The sequence below is a fragment of the Terrapene carolina genome, unplaced genomic scaffold (assembly GCF_002925995.2).
Source record: "Terrapene carolina triunguis isolate 2854851 unplaced genomic scaffold, T_m_triunguis-2.0 Scaffold16, whole genome shotgun sequence".
NCBI classification, from domain to species: domain Eukaryota; kingdom Metazoa; phylum Chordata; order Testudines; family Emydidae; genus Terrapene; species Terrapene triunguis.
The window spans coordinates 1183926-1203470 of NW_020664367.1; the positions used below are offsets into that span (position 1 = coordinate 1183926).

Sequence of the window (19545 nt, forward strand, 5' to 3'; positions counted from 1 at the left end):
GTAAGGGGGGTTGTATTGGTCTCCCTAAGCCTCTCTCCAGTAAAAGTGACTTTGATACCTGAACCACAGACAGATCACTCAGTACTGTGCATTGCTTTTGTGCCAAGGAAGTCTGTACCAACATCTTGGGTTCAGAGAGGTAGTCTGTACTGAGGCGATGGGTACCACCACCACCACCAAGTACCTAGTAGGTGGGGAGGTGCTGGATACAGAGGTACTTGGTGCCTGCATAGGACTGTGGGGCCATGTGGTCCTTCGGCTTAGACGGTGCCACCTGAGCTACCTTAGACATTAGTACTGACTTCAGTCTTACAGAATAGGTCTTTTCAGTCTTACAACGCTTCAATGACTGAGCCCAGAGTGAGTCATGGTGATTTCTGCCTCCTGCTGGGTGTTGAGGAAGGTAACCTGCATCCTGGCTAGTCTTTGGTGTCGTGCTTCTTCCCGCTGCAGTGACATCTATACCAACATAATACTGGATGAGTGAGGTCTCTGATGGGAAGTAGCTCTGAACAGATTCATATCTCACTAGGCCACTTGTTTCAGATGGCAACTTGAAAAGCAGCATTAAAAGTTAATGGCTTCCACTGACATGGAAGGAATCAAAATTGTCCCTTGGGAGAAGGATCTTAAAGCAGTTCACTAGATATTCAATGGTTTGGATATCTTCTCCAGATTTGTATATCAGACCATCCTTCGTTTTCCATTAGTGTAGTAAATGACTGCAATGCCTGTCTGATGTTCTAATGTGGTTTGCTGTGATCCATATCATATGATGCATGGTTTAGCCAGGTGACCATGTCTTGATTCTTGACCCTGCTTATTTCCTTACAGACTTCACACTGCTGTTTGGTGACAGTCTTGAGTTTTTGTGGGTTTTGGCTGCTAACCAGACCCAGACTTAAGGTGGCATCTCAGGGGGATATGGAGATCATCATAACTCTGCAAGTCTGAGTTCATTTATTGTGCAGTGGTATTCTCATATTATTGCTGGCTGAATCTCTTTGGAAGAATGTTAGCAAGATATGCACAAGGACAGGAAACCAGACTGTCCATATAGGTTGACTTCAGAACTACTGTGACAATTCTCATAGCAGTGTTCAATTACATATCAACAACTTTCATATGTACATTACCTGCCCATACTGACATGCAATATTCAGCTGCTGAGAAGACGAAAGCCAAGACGGCTGTCTGCAAGGTGAGAGTGTCTTCTCCACAAGTGGTCTGTGTTAGATATTGGCACTATGTGAGGCTACGAACCAGAACCACTCCAAGGTATCTTGCAATACCAGGGTGCTGAACAAGGGGGACTGACCTTCTGGTTGAGGTTTTGCTGAAGATCTCCATTTGAGGAGGCCTGCATCAACTTCTGCAGCAGGAGAGTTTCAGCATTGCCTCCCTCCCTGTCTGGATGCACTTGGAGAAAACACACAACATCCTGTAACATGTCCTTCCCCCATGATATACGTTCATTGGTATAGCAGGGCCACATGAGGAACAGGTATTAAATCCAAGTGATTTAGCTTCTGCTATGATCTAAGTCCCTGTGGGGAGTGGAGAGTAGAAGCTTTGTTTGTTAGCCTAGACAAGTTACTTTAAAAAAAAAAAAACCACATAAGCCAGTGGGCATAAGGAAGCCTAAACAACTTTTAATTATATATTATACTAATTCTAACAAGTTAAGCTAAATCACACAATGAGCAAGAAAAGCAGACACTGCCAAGGGCTCTGTCTTGCACCCACGGGCAGTAAGAAAAACTGAAGGGCAGGAGAGAGCCCACTCCATCCTTTATGCCCTCAGGTGGCAGGCATAAGAGCACAGGCATAGACCCAACAGACACTGCTAGCCAAAAATAATCCCATTTTGTGCACATCATGAGTGGAATCTGTGTGGACAATTACCCAGAGAAGAATTTAAGTTTAAGTTGTTTTTTGTTGTTGTTTTATTTTTTGTTGTTTGTTTGTTTTTCAAGTATTTCTCCATGTGGTCCAAAATATTTCAACTCAAGAGAATGACACAGGATGGTTACAATATTTATAAGAAAAATGCTAATATATTTCCCCTTGATTTTAGCCATATTATAGACTTTCTGTAAAAGAGGACTACGGATCTCAGGAGAGCAAAACTACGGTAAGTAAAATGCTTCAGAGTGCAAGAACAGTCCACTAGTCTAGTAATACATATAGATGCTCTACCTATGGAAAAGTGATTTAGTAGACAAATTTATTACAAATCTAGTTCATCCACCAAAAGAAGACAATCATGCAAACTCTACAGTTATCTATATGATAAAGCAAAAAAAAATTTAATCTTATCTTAATTTCATAAGCCACAGGTCCTAAAGAAGTTAGCAGGGGTTCAAATACAATTGAAGATTTGTTGAGGAGTCATAGTACCAATGCCACAGTTCACCTATCCTCTGCTGTAAAGCAGGTAGAAAGGTGCAGAGTTTAAACTGATGCTGGATCATTAAAGATGAGCAGTGTGTTGGGAAGCTGTTAAAAAGCTTAAATGAGATTTTTCAGATTTATGCATTTAAAATTTGAATTTCACTTTGTTGGTGAAAAGGGGAGAGCTAGAGGCTCAGTGTAGTTTATGCCTGGATCAAAATGATAAATCTTTGCATGGCTGCCTTTGTTTGGTAAGTCATATATACAAAGGCTCAGGTTGCTTAAAAACAAGAATCTTGGTAATCTTACCCAAAAAATGTCACCTGCCCCCAGCTTATTGCAGGCGTTTCAATTCACGCAAAACCTACCTCATACCTATACTTTTCAGAAGCTCTGTAAAAGTGAATGTCATCTCATCCAAGTCAACTGCTGCAATAAAGATACAGATCCCCCACATGTCCTTTTTCTTTTCACTGTAACCCACCTAGTGAAAGAGAGAACACAGTTTTAGCTTGCTTATGAGTTATCACCTGAGTATTATATACAGAACACTACTCTGCTAAACAAATGCCAGAAAACACCCAAAGCCATGATTTCTAATTACTGGACAAGTCAAGAGTTCCAAATATTTACATCTTCTAGATGAAAGTGCAAAGACATTCCAATACTCATAGCCTTAGAATGGGAATGATGTTTCCATTGAAAAACACAGTGATGTGCTTCAGTCGTGCATAAGCAATACATTTTCATTAAGGCATATTAATACTGTAAGTGCCTCAAACTTTGCAGACAAGACAGATTACACCTTTCAGGACCAGACTATAATCATCTTTTAAAAAAAAAGTCTTAAAGGCTGGCACAAATTCACAAATGAAGGAAATGTATAATTAGACTTGTGTGAAAAGAGGGTGCACAATGTTATTATGCAGCCAATTCTGCTTAGTAGTTGGATATTTAAAACCTTAATTTTTTTTTGGCAATGCAGATACACAATACAGTTTCTTGGGATCTGCCTACTGTCCACTGGATGTTCCTGAATATTCATCCCATTGTACTTTTTATTAGGCCTATTGACAAATTCTCAAGTCATTCCCTATGCAATGTAACTCCCAGTGACAAGCAACAAGCCTGAAGAAGCAGTGCCAACTAAATTCAATGTTTGTTAAGTGTCATTTCTTCCATGGAGCCAGTCCTCTAGCAACCAGCATGCAACTAAAGGTTTGTGTAGCGTTAAAGCCAAAAAATCCCAATATATACCTCCATTCCCAGAACCTCAAATTTAGGGTTAAACTTCCCACAGAAAACTGAGTTTAAAAGTTTTCTACATGTTGGCCAGTCTGACCTAAGCTGTTCGATGATAGCACCTGGGAAATCTGAAGGATGAGGGCTTGACATGTCAATACTTGGCTGTTAGTCAACTCAAAAATTGATTTCAACTAGTAACTGAACATCAACTGCCAACCTAAAGATACTTTAGCATGTGATACTCTACACATATTAAAAATTAGTGTAGCACTCAAGCAATGTTACTGAAGCTACCCTTAAGTTACTACTCAAAATGCATGTCAGCTCATTTGAGTTAGTAATTTACTTTAATTCTTTTAAAAAGAAATTCTACCTAAAAATCAACCCTTCAATAAGAAATCTTAGTTCTACAAACAAGTATTTTAATCCCAAACAATTGTTGTTGCATTACTTTGCCTACTTTCAAAATACAAATTTAACAAATAAAACATGAAAATCATATGGCCTAGATGTCAGGAAAAAGACCTACACGACATTTACACTGTGAATCTTTAAGATTCACAGCTTTGACATTTTAAAATGGTAAGTTTTAGTTTTCTTTTCCCCTTCCAAAAGAAGTTTAACAAAGTTTAAAAATCAATTATCTTCAATTTGTATATAGAATCATGTAAGCTGAAACCAAGTCATAGCCCAGCTGTGTTATGTACTTTACAGACACAGAAGACAGTTGCAAGTAACTGGAGGGGGACAGGTCTTCATTTAAGACACAACAAAACAGTTGGGTGAAGCAAGAGGGAGGAACTAAGGGAAAAAGGGATAAACGTAATAAGCATGTTTTACATACATTAGCTGGTTGTACAATTTGTAAGCGCAGACTCTTGGTTAATGGAGATAAATAAGCAGATCAATAGTAGTAGTCTTCCACTCAACCCCTGACTAGCCATCATTAGCTGGCAGTGTACTGCAGACATCATAGCAAAAGAGATTCTTAAGAAGAAATTTGAAGTATAGGAAGAATTATTATTGGGGGGAGGGGAAGGAGGCAAGTGGCCCTTGCACAAGGGGCAGCATAAAAGAAGTGCAAAGATGACTGTTAATGAAGAGGTCCTTAATTTATTTCCTTTAACATATCAAATACTCATTCCCAAGAGGAGTTATTTCCTCCCATCCCCACTGTTTCCATGATCTGCATTTAAAAAACAAATCAGCATTCAGTTAGCACTACTAGTACCTTGAAATCAAGATCAGTTATGCATCTAAGCAAGAATTGAGAGTGAAACTGACAGACTAAGGTCCCTGTCCTGTAAGAGAACAAACCAATCCAGACTCTCACAAAAAAAAAAAAAAAAAATCTCAACAACTTTATTGGGATTAGAACAGGAGTACTTGTGGCACCTTAGAAACTAACAAATTTATTTGAGCATAAGCTTTCGTTGGCTACAGCCCACTTCATCAGATGCATAGAATGGAACATATAATAAGAAGATATATATACATACAGAGAACATGAAAAAGTGGAAGCAGCCATACCAACTGTAAGAGGCTAATTAATTAAGATGAGCTATTATCAGCAGGAGAAAAAAAAAACTTTTGTAGTGATAATCAAGATGGCCCATTTTAGACAGTTGACAAGAAGGTGTGAGGATACTTAACATGGGGAAATAGATTCAATATGTGTAATGACCCAGCCACTCCCAGTCTCTATTCAAACCCAAGTTAATGGTATCTAGTTTGCATATTAATTCAAGCTCAGCAGTTTCTCGTTGGAGTCTGGTTTTGAAGCTTTTCTGTTGCAAAATTGCCACCTTTAGGTCTGTTACTGAGTGACCAGAGAGGTTGAAATGTTCTCCTACTGGTTTTTGAATGTTATGATTCCTGATGTCAGATTTGTGTCCATTTATTCTTTTACGTAGAGACTGTCCGGTTTGGCCAATGTACATGGCAGAGGGGCATCGCTGGCACATGATGGCATATATCACATTGGTAGATGTGCAGGTGAACAAGCCACTGATGTGGCTAATGTGATTAGGTCCTATGATGGCATCATTTGAATAAATATGTGGACAAAGTTGGCATCGGCCTTTGTTGCAAGGATAGGTTCCTGGGTTAGTGTTTTTGTTATGTGGTGTGTGGCTGCAGGTCAGTATTTGCTTCAGGTTGAGGGGCTGTCTGTAAGTGAGGACTGGTCTGTCTCCCAAGATCTGGGAGAGTGAGGCATCATCTTTCAGGATAGGTTGTAAAAGAAGAGTCCATTAGTATGTATGGCTTTTGCAGGATCAGGGCTTAAAGCTGCAGTGTAGTTGTAGAAGTAAATCCACATCACACGCACTTAAAGATTACCAAGCCATGGCATTAAAACTTGAAACAAAAGATGGAACAGAATGGAGTCCCTGTTTACTAAGTGGGGCTTCAGCATACATAAACTCTGATCAGCATTGGCTTCCCGTGTAGGCTCTTTCAGAGCACATTACTGTAAACTCATTTTAAGGATAGAAACTCAGATAATTTTAATTGCTATCCCTTATTTAGGTTTTATTGCTATTTAGCAAAGATGGCTCCCTAGATGGAGAAAAACCTTACTAAATTAGAGTACCAGAAAGAAAGTCACATGGAGTCTAAAACAGGTGGTTTTAGAATATAAATAAATAACATCTTTCTCCTTGTTGGTTCTTTCCCACTGCACCTAGTAACTGACAGATGGACTATCATGAAGTGGGATCACGGTCACTGTTCTCCCCACACAGTTTTGAGGGCCATTAAGGCACTTAAATAGCAGACAAAAAGCCTTGGATACTCTGCCTCATGAGTAAGGCTAAGATTTTGTCATGGTTACTTTTAGTAAAAGTCATGGACAGGTCATGGGCAATAAACAAAAAATTCATGGAAGCCGTGACCTGTCTGTGACTTTTGCTGCTGCGGCTGCATGGTTTCCCCCACCACATGGGAGCTGTGGGGTTTCCCCTCTGCCCACGCGGCTGGAAGCTGCAGGGTGACCATATTTCCCAGAGAGAAAACGGGACATCCCAGCCACTCGCCTGAGGCGTCCCCCTCTCCCCGTGCAAGGCTGTTGCCTGCCGCTGGAACCCTGAGAAGGGCCCCCTCAGGAGTCTGTCACCTGTCGCTGGAACTTTGCAGGGGGGCCCCTGTCGCTGGAATCCTGCCAGTGTGACCCTGGCTGTCAGCTCCAGAGTCCTCTAGCCCCAGGGCTGAAGAAGAGAATATCAAGGAGGTCTCTGGAAGTCACAGAATCTGTGACTTCCATGACCTCTGTGACATAAACCTAGCCTTACTCATGAGTTTCCAGAATGGTGAATCAGATAAGAGAATGAGAAAGTAACTGGTAATCTGAACCTTGGTTTGGGTAATACTGAACATTTATTTAGTCATTTAGAGTTAAGGAGAATAGTTTCAAGCAGAGTAAAACCAGGAAAAAAATAAACCAAAATCAGTAATTTAAGATTTCATGGCATCAAAGAAGGTAAGGAGGAAGTTGAACCAGGATGAGGAATCTCCTTGAAACAGGGCAGAACTATATCTGATCCAGTACACGTGGACAAGTTCTAGTAGGTAGATAGCAAAATGCCTAAACTTAGATCAAACCAGTAAATCCACTCACAAACTTTATACAATTACTTCTTTTGTAGTTTGACTGCAACCAAGTTTTTATTAAAAATAAACATCTACTTCAAAATGTGCATGCTTCCACTGTCTCAAGACAAACCCAGATGAGAAGATAGTAAACTAAAACTAGCAATGAAATCAAATTGGGGTACTAGCTGCCATACTTTTAAAGTAACCTCATCAACATTTAAAGGAAGATTTAGAACTTGTTTGGAACATCTTACCTAGTAATAAGCAAGTTATAGAACTGTCTAGAAACCTAGAGAGACAAGGTGAGTGAGGTAACACCTTTTATTGGTCGAACTTCTGTTGGTGAAAAAGACAAGCTTTTGAGCTACACAGAACTCTTCTTCAGGTCTGGGAAAGGTACTAAGAGTGTCACAGCTAAATACAAGATTGAACAGATAGTACATATTCTAAGCTAAGAAACCATTCAAGGTGAAATGGCCCATTAACACTCCTGTAGTCATAGGACAAAAAAAGGGGGTTAGTGGGTTACAGATTGTAACATGCCATAAATCCAGTGTCTTTATTAAGACCATGATTTTTAGTGTCTAGCATAGCTATGAATGTAAGCTTCCTAGAGGAGAAAGGAAATTGGATGGAATTATTGGTGATTTAAGGAAGGGGGATAAGGAGGTGATAACATGGGCGTGGGTGGGGTTGGAAACTGTTAAGCGGTTTGGTTTGCTGGAATGCAGAAACTGGAAAGTGAATATAATATCTAAGATTCTCTATAAAATAGATTCTCTATTTTTCAGTTTTCATATTAGGCTTCATTAATGGGCTGTTTCTCACTAGTTGAAATTTGGAAGCTACTGATCAATGTTTCAAATGGGTGATTAGCACCCAACGATTACCAGTGTATGAATTTAAGTCTAAGGCTATGTCTACAAGAGACTACAGTGGCACAGCTGTACAGATGCAGCTGCACCACTGCAAAATCTCTCATATAGCCACTCTGTCGACAGGAGAGAGCTCTCCCATTGACATAATTAAACCAATTTTGGTTTAATTGGGGGGAGGGATAGCTCAGTGGTTCGAGCATTGGCCTGCTAAACCCAGGGTTGTGAGTTCAATCCTTAAGGGGGCCACTTAGGGATCTGGGGCAAAATCAGTACTTGGTCCTGCTAGTGAAAGCAGGGGGCTGGACTCGATGACCTTTCAAGGTCCCTTCCAGTTCTAGGAGATGGGGATAAATAAATAAATTAATGGAGATATCCTAAGGCATGGCGGTAGCTATGTCAGCGAAAGAAGCTCTCCCGCCAACATAGCGCTGTGCACACTACTACTTATGCCGACTAAACTTATGTTGCTTGGGGGGGGGATGGGGTGTTTTCATACCTCTGAGTGACATAAATTTTGCTGACATAAGTGGTAGTGTAGATATGGCCTAAGTGGGACTACCAGTAAAAGGAAATAGTAGGAAAAATTGTGGAATGGACTAAAATAATGAAGGTGAATTCTTCTGAAGAATTTTTCACTATGGTTATAGTATCAGAGGGATAGCCGTGTTAGTCTGGATCTGTAAAAAGCGACAAAGAGTCCTCTGACATCTTATAGACTAACAGACATATTGGAGCATAAGCTTTCGCGGGTGAATACCCACTTCGAAAGATGTTTGTCAAATGAATCTATGCATCCGAAGAAGTGAGGTTTTTACCCACGAAAGCTTATGCCCAAATAAATCTGTTAGTCTTTAAGGTGCCACCAGACTCCTTGTTGTTTTTGTAGATACAGACTAACACGGCTACCCCCTGATACTTGACAGGACTCTGTCGCTTTTCACTATGGTTATGTTTTAAGTAGCTAGATTGAAACAAGAATCCTTTCTAGAAGTGCTGAAAATGGGTTCTCAAAAATCAAATATGCCACTGAATTATGCTAGTAGAGTGCAAGAGATGAACAGACATATTTGATGATTCTGCAAATAAAACATTCAGTGTCATCAATAAGTAGCTACAGTGACAATTTAAGTTCCTTTACCAGACCTTCCAGCAGGTATCTGTTCAACATCATCTTGACTCATGAAGAGTCTCTACTCATCTTGATGTCCACAGGTCAGTTGAATTCAGAGTTTCATCAATCCTTATAAGATCTACACTCCTGTTCAGTCACCTCCATTATATTTAGTCCATTCAGACTGGTTTGGTTGCAGTGGTAAAACTTTAGGCTTGGTCATGAAATATCAGTATTGAAAGACAAATATAAAGATCTCATTAATTAGACAGCAGACTTGAGGAATGTGTTTTACCTGAAGTATTTTAGCTTTTCATTTTTGGCCATCTTTCTCTAGATTTCTCATGAAAACTACTACCTTTACACCTAGTAGAAAGTCAGACTAACTCATTGACGCCACATATCTAGCTACTGAGATTCCTAGTGATTGAATCTCCCCTCACAACAGGGTGTCTACAAACATAACCTACTCCTAGGGTGACTTCATTGAGTAAAGGATTATGAGACTTCTCTACCCCTAGCAGAAGGTGGGTTTGTCCTAGTGACCTAAGGAAGTTTGTCCATCTCTTTCACCATGGTTTCCTCCTATCATAAAAACAAATTATTTGAATGGAGGGTGCGGCAGCCAATCCACAGGTAGACCTGCTGTACAATATCCTACATAATGTCTAGAATTGTCCTTCTGCATCTCTGTCATCAAGATACTGTGCTTTTGCTCGGAGAGTCACACACTAAACCAAGTAGTTGTATGTTTTCCTCATTATGCAATAGACTGATTATCCCCCACCTGGAATAGTATGCTACTAGTATTCTACCTCCATAGTTAAAGTGGAGCTTTTACTTTGACAGGTTCTCTATTTATAAGCTGGGGCTTACTTTAAGTTGATTTTCTTAACTTTAGCCCGCTAATGATTATGAAACCTACTCCTCAAAGATTCATTCCCATTTTCTCTAGACTCTTATACCCTGTCAGTGCCTCTGTCTGGAGTCTCTGTGATTGTGCCTCTTGATAGCATTATGTTACTGGTACAAAGCACAAGGAATTTATTACTAAGGGACAGAGAGTTGGTCTTACCTATATATAGCTCACTCACTTCGAAAACACAGATTTAAGATTAGCTTTGAGCATTCATGGTCAAAATCACTTATAGCCCTAACAATTATTTAATACCTTTATAAAAATCCTGCTACATGGCTATCCTTCATTGAATGCTCACCTAAGAAGGCTCACATACAATACTGAAATTCTTTGGTATTTTCTATTGCAAACAAAAATTCATTTTTCATTTGGATTCTTATTTAGAACTATTGCTACTTAAATGCTTGAATCTAATAAAATGTATTATGATTGTTTGTTTTACCCACACTGAAGGCTGAATTCTGCAGCTGCGTTAGGGGTGGGGCGGGATTACTCCCCCTTTATGCTCCTGGATCCTAGCTTCAGTTGAGAATGAGGCCCCTGGTGCAAACTAGAAAAGTCAGTTGAACTGGCTTGCAATGTCTTTCAAGGGGCTATTCTACCAGCCAGGAATCTACCTGGTATAAGCTGTGCTCAGAACACTGTCTTTCCTCTGATGCACCCTTAATGCTGGATCAGAGAGATGAGGCACTTCTGCTGCCTCTTTGATTCTGCCACACTGAGATTCCTCTTTTGAAGGGGGGTCCACAACTGGCTGTTTAATCAGACTTTATCTTGCTTGAGCAAACCAGTTGGAATAAGAGACTAGGGTCTACCCCTGAAAATTAATGAAATTTTAGCTATGATATTCATGTATAGACAATGGAGACATTAGCAAAGGAGTAACATTGGAGAATCATCCCTTGAATATCCATGTGTGGAGGGTTGAAGTTGGTCACCTCCATGGCACCATTCCTACAGAATCTGCAGTTTCCTTCTGTACTCGTCAGCACCAATGGAACCCCTATCACTGGGGATCCCAAAGCAACCACTCCCAAAAGTGGACTAGGCAATATGATTCCATGGCCAGCCATGCTGGCAAGGAGCAGAGGATGGCTCTGAAGGGTCCTAGAGCCAGTGTAGAGGCACATGGCCTCTACAAGTATATCCCTTTCCCTTTGCCAGATTCCCTGAGGTCTGAGGGGTTTGGGTTCTGAATCCCCAACTTTGTCTGTGTCACAGCAAGAACATGATGGAGGAATTCAGGGGAAAAGTCTGAGAGGAGAAACCTGACAGACTGTTTCTCCCTCTGGGCCAGTCCAATGGGCTTTCCAATAGGAGAGCGTAATCTAGCTCATAAGAATGTCCACACTGGACCAGACCACTGGCCCATTTAGCCAAGCATTATATTTCTGACAGTGGGAAGTACCACATGCTTCAGAAGAAGATGTAAAGTCTCCACAGCGGATAATTATGCAGTACCATGTCTATGAGTGAAATTCTGTCCTAACCCCATTGAGTTAGCGGTTGGTTTATGCCCTAGAGAATGAGGGCTTGTACTCCCTAAATGCTTTTATCCTAGCCAGTTTAATTGTAGATAGAATTATTATTCATATAAATGTCTAGTCCTTTTTTTAATCCTATTACGACCTTGGACATAGTAAAGGTACATCTACACTGTAGCTGGAGGTATAATTGCCACCTCAGGTAGATATACACGTGCTAACCTTAATCAAGCAAGAGTGCTAAAAAATGGTGTGATTCTGGTGATGTGGGTGGTGACACAAGTTTGCTGCCCAATACATATCTAGAGTCTCTGATGGTATTGTACTTGGGTGGCAAACTTGTGCTACAGCACAGGTGTTTATATCAATTCTATTGTTTCACCCAGTATATAGACTCTGGAACAGTACTGCACTGGTTCATAATTGGAATATTTTATAACCAGAAACTTAGTTTTTAGAAGTTTGCCTTCTACAAAGTCTGGATGTCATATTGAAAGACTAAATCTTCTCCACTTAACTATACATAACAAGGTCAAAAAACTTTTGTCCTTTCCACTTGATATTTGTGGTTCTTAAGTGTGGGCAGAGAAACTGCTTAAGACTTCAATCCTGGCCACACACAAAAAAAAGCAGTCTCAGGCTTTGCTGGGAGAGGGGTTTTTATTTTAAGCTGCTAAATGTTAACAAAGAAAGATTGATTTTTAAGTATGTCAGGGTTGTAAAATTTGACATGAATAGTAAAAACACTAGTCAAATATCAGAGGGGTAGCCGTGTTAGTCTGAATCTGTAAAAAGCAACAGAGGGTCCTGTGGCACCTTTAAGACTAACCGAAGTTTTGGAGCATAAGCTCTCGTGGGTGAATGCCCACTTCATCAGATGCAAGGCATTCACCCACGAAAGCTTATGCTCCAATACTTCTGTTAGTCTTAAAGGTGCCACAGGACCCTCTGTTGCTTTTTACTAGTCAAATAGAACAGCAAGTCCCAGGGACATCACCCTGTGTAAAGTCCACCCAGTTTCTGAACTCCCCACTACTATGAAGGGAAAGGTGCTAACATTCCTACCAGAATGTTGTCCCTCGACCTTACATAGCAGCTCGCAGAAAAGAGAAGCTACTGACATGTATGTGAACTTTAGAGAGCCCCTTCCTCCTCCCTACCCCCGCCCACCTAGACTAGAAACAGTCTCTGCTACTCCATCCTTATATCCAAAGAACTTTTTTGATAAATGGTTTCAATACCCGTCTCCACTCACAGAACTCTCTGACTTCAGTTTTAAGATCAAGGCTCTCAATCTATTCAAACTACGTGCTACATTCTGGAAAAATGGATTTACCAGATCTCCAGTGGCAAATAGCAAATAGCCCTGGTAATTTGAGAAAGGACACTAATTCAATACCTTTGAATGAAAGTGCCTCCTCAGCCATGACTAGACACAGTACCAACATTAACTTGTAATGAAATCTGAAAAGCCATGTTTTAACAAAAAAAAAGTGGTTTGTTTTTATTAGTACTATTCCTACTGTTTTTATTTTTATCAGGACTACTCTTACTGTTTTTATCCCCTACCGATGCCCTCACATACTATGGTTGACAAAAAAAGTCACAAGACAGAAGCCATAAAAAAACTGACTCAATATTATAATGCTTATAAGTAGTAATCGGTGGTCTGGCGAGTTGACTGTTCACATAGTGCTGGTTTAACTACCATTTACAGTAAATGTGAAATCAGTTTTTTTTTTAAATCAGTACATTTATTGAACTATATAGAACAAAGGTGAGGTTATGCAAGTTAATTTATACAGATGTGTACACACAGCAATCTTTGTACTTTTTGATCTTGATATAAACCTGCATCAGAATGATGGCACTACAGCATTTCATTTTAAAATAATTTGCAATTTTTATCAATTTCCTTCTTGGTTGGGCTAAGGCAACATGTTAGGCTAAGCACTGCTACAGAGCTCAGTATTTGGAATCAAATATAATTGTGAGCATTAACTATACCAAGTACTCACTAGAGTTCCATCAGCAGATGACACTTTTTCATATGTCTTCCAAGCATTTGCTCTTACAATGTCTGACACTCTTAAAGTGTCACAAAGTGCAACAAAGTCAGTTTCTCCAAACTCAAGCCTAGGAGAGAGGGTGAAAAAGACTATTAGTCTGGTCTATAAGTAACAGGTTATTTTAAATGAAAATTCATCTCTGACATGGTTACAAAGAATAAAACATTAGATATCATCTGACACTTCACTAGATACAAAGCCCATTGTGTTGAGCATCCTAAAAAAAAAAAAGCTGGAAAAGTTACCTTGTACATGCAGAAGATAATATTTAGCAGTTTTAATGTACCACAATACTTACATAACTCAAACCTGGAAGTCACTTATAACTAAAGCCCTGCACGGATACAGAATTTGTATCCACATCTGACCCGCAAACATAGTCCATAGATATAAAGCGGATATCCGCAGATTTGCAGGGCTCTACTTATAACACCAAAAGCCCAGGAATGGGTTGAAGGAAGGTCATAGCCTAAAATTAGTAACTAACAGCATACCAAGATTGGAATAGCCCTAACAAAAAGTCAGAATTAAGACCGGGGAACTGGCCTTACATTAGAATGTCTAATTAATCCTGAAATTCTTGATACATGTACATCAGCTACCTGTAACAGAGAGAGAGGGGCAAATCCTTTTGTAGTGTGAAAAACTGCTCTGTCTTAATTTGCTATTTAGGGTGTACTGAGCATGCTCAGTAACATCTGCTGAAGTCACTGCCCTTCCTTGGCATCAGATTCTGCGGACTGCTTTTTGCAGGGGTTAAAAAGTGGCAAAGGGGGCAAATTGGAGGAAGGGGGTGGCCAGGGTGTGAGCAGGGGTCAGAAATTGACTGGGTGAGGGGGTTCAAGCAGCTGGAGACAGGGTTAGGATAAGGGCTGAAGAGCAAAATCAGGGACAGGGAGAGGGGGCAATAGGAGCCGGGGGTTAAGCCCACCGATGAGGCGCTGCCAGAAGGTAACAGAGGGCAAAACCCTGGCACAGGCAGTGGGGGTAACAGCTACCCAGGTGGATTGAGACACAAGTGTTTGCAAAAATGTGGGGGGGGGGGGAGGTCAGAGGGTCTTTTTTATTTTGTCAAAGGGGCTTTTTTATTTCCTCTCCCACGGGACAGTATGTCTCAGCATGGGGTTTCCAGGGCTGGGATCTTAAAGGCACAGGCATCCCAATGCCTAGTCATCACAGCTCCTCTGTCTGATGTAACCTAGGGTACGTCTATACTTACCTCCGGGTTTGGCGGTAAGCAATCGATCTTCTGGGATCGATTTATCACGTCTTGTCTAGACGCGATAAATCGATCCCGGAAGTGCTCGCCGTCGACACTAGTACTCCTGCTCCGCGAGAGAAGTACGCGGAGTCGACGGGGGAGCCTGCCTGCCGCGTGTGGACCCGCGGTAAGTACTTTGTAGTTCGAACTAAGGTACTTAGACTTCAGCTACGTTATTCACGTAGCTGAAGTTGCGTATCTTAGTTCGAACTGGGGGGTTAGTGTGGACCAGCCCTTACTGAGGTGCTGCAGAAGACTTGAATCAGTGAAATATTTTACCTATACCCCCTCAGAAACAAAGAATCACTTATCAGTGTATATGACCGCATAAAGTTTCACAGCAGTTCACAAATTTGTCTTATCTGCTGCTAGGATTCCCTAAATTACTATTAGCACCTCATCATTTACCTTTGTTATTGTGCAGATGCATATAATTGTGATATTTAATTTATATTTTAATAAATACTCATTGAAAACATGTATAAGTACTTGCTAGTAGTTTTAACATTGACATCTGTGTTTCTAGTATTGCACTAGATACGATTTTTACTGTGATTTCTAATTTGGAATTTTTCATTCTAACTTTTTCTTCTGTACCAGAAGACGGGAAAGGCAAGAGGTAGCAAATTAGGACAAGTTCGCAAATAAGAACACTCTTACATATCAGTAACTACTACTTGTTACAAGTTGCTATCTGTGTTCCAGTAGAAGCTTTGATCAAATAATAGTTTAATATCAATAACTTGCTACTGGTAGCAAATTACACCAGATAGCAGAGTTTTTTACAATACCTTATGTATCAGTAACTGCTACTGGTAGCAAATTAAGACAGATGGCAGTTTTTCACACTACCCGGGCTGGAGCTGTCCTTGGGACGCATGGGGGCCGAAGACCTGGAAGTGATCAGGAACCCAGGTAGGACCCAGCCTTCCATTCTGGGTTTGCACTGCCTGAATCTTTTAGTTGTTAACAGGTCAACACTAAGGTTACATCAGCATGAATTGCTTGACGCTTCGTCACTGCATGTGCCTCCAGTCAGAGCCAGGTCTTCAGCCGTCACATTTCACTATGGTGCGGTGGGTCTTTAGCTGGCTACAGCTGACACGTGCAGTACCAGCGAGGCTAAGGTAGCCTCCCACCTGGAGGACACTGTCCGTTTGACGGACAGCGGCGCGCGCGGAGTTTATACAGCCAGGGCAGCCTCTGCCCACGGGAGCGCCAGGGACCTACGGCGCTGAGCACCGCCTCAGCCATCACCTCCGGGACAGAGCAAGCTTCCGCGTCCGCCCGAGCAGAGCTGCCCTCACCCGGACATGCCCGGAGCAGCGGGAGGAGGGGGCGGCGCCGCGGGTGGCAGAGCCCCGGGCAGGCAGCGGAGCGCCGAGGATGCCGGGCTGGGAAGAGGCGGAAGAGGCGGCTGGCCGGGAGAGGGGAGCTGCGACTCTCACCTGGCGGCGGCAGGCGGTGGGGTGCCGCCAGTGCCGCGGTCCGGGCTGGCTCGCTGGCCCTTGGCGGCGGCTCCCCCCTTTCGGGGGGGCTTGGGCGGCATGTCGGGCCCGCGCGCGGAGCCACCGCAACTGTTGGGTCAGAAGTTTAAATGTCCACCGAGGCGGGGAGAAAGGAAACGGACAAACCGGTTCACCGTCGCAGCCGGGACCGCTCAAACCGCGGGAAAAACGTCACGTCCGACCCGCCTACGGGGCGGAGCGTACGCGTCACTTCCCAGCCCCCGCTCGTTTCAGAGCGGGGGGAGATAGAGCGTATTCAAAAGAGGGTGGAGCCTGCGTACAAGAATGAGGCTGAGAACCCGGAAGAGGAATTCGGAGTCTTGGCAACAGAGGCTCCAGCGCGAGCCGTTCAGCCAATAAGCTCACCCACTTCTCTTAGCCAATAGAGGAGCCGCTGCCGTCTCTGCGTTCTCTGGGCGTGGAGTAGGGACCTGACCTTGAGCTAACTCGGGGCTGGGCCTCGCCCTCGCCCTGACTGTCGCCTTAACGGCGACCTGTATGGGAAACGCACGGGCTGGGGCTCTCCCGGCCCGGCTGCTGCCGCCCCGGGGATGCCCAACAGGCGTTGCTCCTTTTGGTCAGTTAGTTTTTGCTGCCAGTTTGGTGCATTAGAAATTTAAATCTCGTCTGCCGCGGCGGCGACCGGAGAAACGCGACAGAAAGCGGAGAGGTGGGGTGGAGAAGGGAACCGGAGTCACACCGCTGAAGATGGCTGGGGTTCGTTTGGTGTTTTAATATCATGTAACTCCAGTGGTTACCGGACCCGTGGGAGAAGTGACGTCAGCACCGACAGCTCTTCAAATAAGGGAATTGTGCTCACAATACACTCCGCTAAGAGCCTAAGAAGTCCTCCAGCAGACCCAAAGGAGACCAGCCTTTATAGTCATGCTATGTCAGAAGTAAAAAACAAGTAGGGGGAAACAACAAATTTAAAAAAGTTATACAGGTCTTCATTATATATTATAATTGAATTCCCCCTCCCCCCCCGATCTTCGTGAGAGCAATGCCTTATATTGACTGGTTTCAGAGTAGCAGCTGTGTTAGTCTGTATCCGCAAAAAGAACAGGAGTACTTGTGGCACCTTAGTTAGTCTCTAAGGTGCCACAAGTTCTCCTATTCTTTTTATATTGACTGTAAACCTAAAATCAAAGACATAAGCCTCCATTCACCTGTGTGCACCTGTGGCTGCTTTGCACTGCTCTGGTGGCACAGAGACTGATATCTCAGAGCTAGAAGATCTGACCATTGGAGGAGGCCCTAGCAGAGAGGAATCCTCGGTTGGCATAGTGCCACCAGAATAGGAGATGAGGCCACTAAACCTAGGTATGGCTAAGATGTTCTTGCAGTGGAGATCTTTGCCTAAAAGCTAATGGAGTAAGAGACAGCAGAAGCAGGCTCTTATCCTCCATAGTGACTGGTTCACAGAGGGGGACGAGGACTTTGTTAGTGTGATTCACAGCTATTTGCTAGATAGTCCAGGAATAGTGTGATGTAGAAGGCCTGAGTTCTATTCCAGGTGAGAAAAATTGCAGTTTGCACATCCTCAGAGACTTGATTATATTTGTATTAAACACGCTCCAGAATTTTAGCTGCCAAACTTTAACAAGTCTCTACTGAGCCAGATTTGGGTAGATTTTCATGGGGACACTAAAGGCACTAGAGCGACCCAGTGCTAAATTTCAAGTCCCTGCTCCAAAGATGTATAAACAGAGAAATCTCGAATAGGAGTAGAGAAGTTATTTTACCTCTGTATTTGGCACTGGTGTGACCACTGCTGGAATACTGTGTCCTGTTCTGGTGCCCACAATTCAAGGATGTTGATAAATTGGAGAAGGTTCAGACAAGCCACAAGAACAATTAAAGGATTAGAAAACATGCCTTACAAACTTTTTCTGGTGACTCAGTTGAAGAAAATTGTTGATGCCCTTTAACCAGCAGAGCTGGGGATGAGGGGTTGGGGTGCAGGGGTGAGGGCTGGGGCTGGGAATGAGGGGTTCAGGGTGTGGGATGGGGCTGGGAGTTGGGGTGTGGGAGAGGGTCAGGGCTCAGTGCAGGCTCTGAGGATGAGGGGTTTGGGGTACAGGAGGTGGCTCTGGGTTTGGGGGGGGGCTCAGGGCTGGGGATTGTGGCACGAGCTTAACTCAGGCGTCTCCCAGTCAGCGGCGCAGTGGGGGTGCTAAGGTAAGCTTCCTCCCTGTCCTGGCACCACGGACAGCGCTACGCCCCGGAAGCAGCCAGCAGCAAGCCTGGCTCTTAGGCGTAGGCATGCAAGCAGCTCCATGTGGCTTTTGACTGTAGGCACTGTCCCCCCCTCGCCCCCCCCCAGCCAGTGCTTGGGGCAGGGGCAGCATGCAGAGCCCTGTGGGCCCCCCCAGGAGCTGAGGGACCTGCTGCTGGCTGCTTCTGGGACACAGCGAGGTGTCAGAACAGGTAGGGACTAGCCTGCCTTAGCCGGGCAGCACCGGCAACAGGACTTTTAACGGCCTCTATATGCATCCGAAGAAGTGGGTTGTAGCCCACGAAAGCTTATGCTCTAATAAATTTGTTAGTCTCTAAGGTGCCACAAGTACTCCTGTTCTTTTTGCGGATACAGACTAACACGGCTGCTACTCTGAAACCTCACATACATGTATTCTCCATCCGCTGGAGCAGTGGAACACATATGCACAAGCCAGTCCATCACTTTGCCACAGCCAGGTCTCTTCTCTCAGGCCTCGTCTATAGAGTTTTTGTACCAGTATTACTATTTTGGTTAGAGGTGGGGGTTGTTTTGTTTTTAAAAACACTGAAATAGTTATACTGGTATACCTCCTTGGTATGGACAGTTATATTGGTATAAAGGTGCCTTTTACCAGTGTATCTTATTCCCTTGTTTATATGGGAATAGCTATACCAGTATAAAGCACATTGATTCAGCAAGATGCAGTTATATTGGGTATAAGTTTCACATGGACTGTCTGAGGAACCTGATAAGATGGCAAGACAAAGTTCCAGATACTGAGATTCTCCTATGGGGAGGTATTCAAAGCATCCATACTTTGTTGATGAAATCACAGATGAGATGGGCAGGCCATATCACCAGAAT

The 19545-nt window shown here is 42.9% G+C and overlaps 1 protein-coding gene across 1 annotated transcript in view; it reads right to left on the reverse strand.

Moving 5' to 3' along the window:
• Nucleotides 1-16608, reverse strand: part of RB1 (RB transcriptional corepressor 1) — a 169220-nt gene extending 152612 nt beyond the window's left edge. Inside the window, exons 1-3 of the mRNA XM_026657614.1 lie at nt 16401-16608; nt 13641-13758; nt 2763-2878 (exon numbers count right to left, since the gene is read on the reverse strand). Of these exons, the coding sequence (XP_026513399.1) occupies nt 2763-2878; nt 13641-13758; nt 16401-16501 (335 nt within the window). The 5' untranslated portion in view covers nt 16502-16608. The remainder of the gene's footprint in view (nt 1-2762; nt 2879-13640; nt 13759-16400) is intronic.
• Between the last annotated feature and the right edge of the window lie 2937 nt (nt 16609-19545).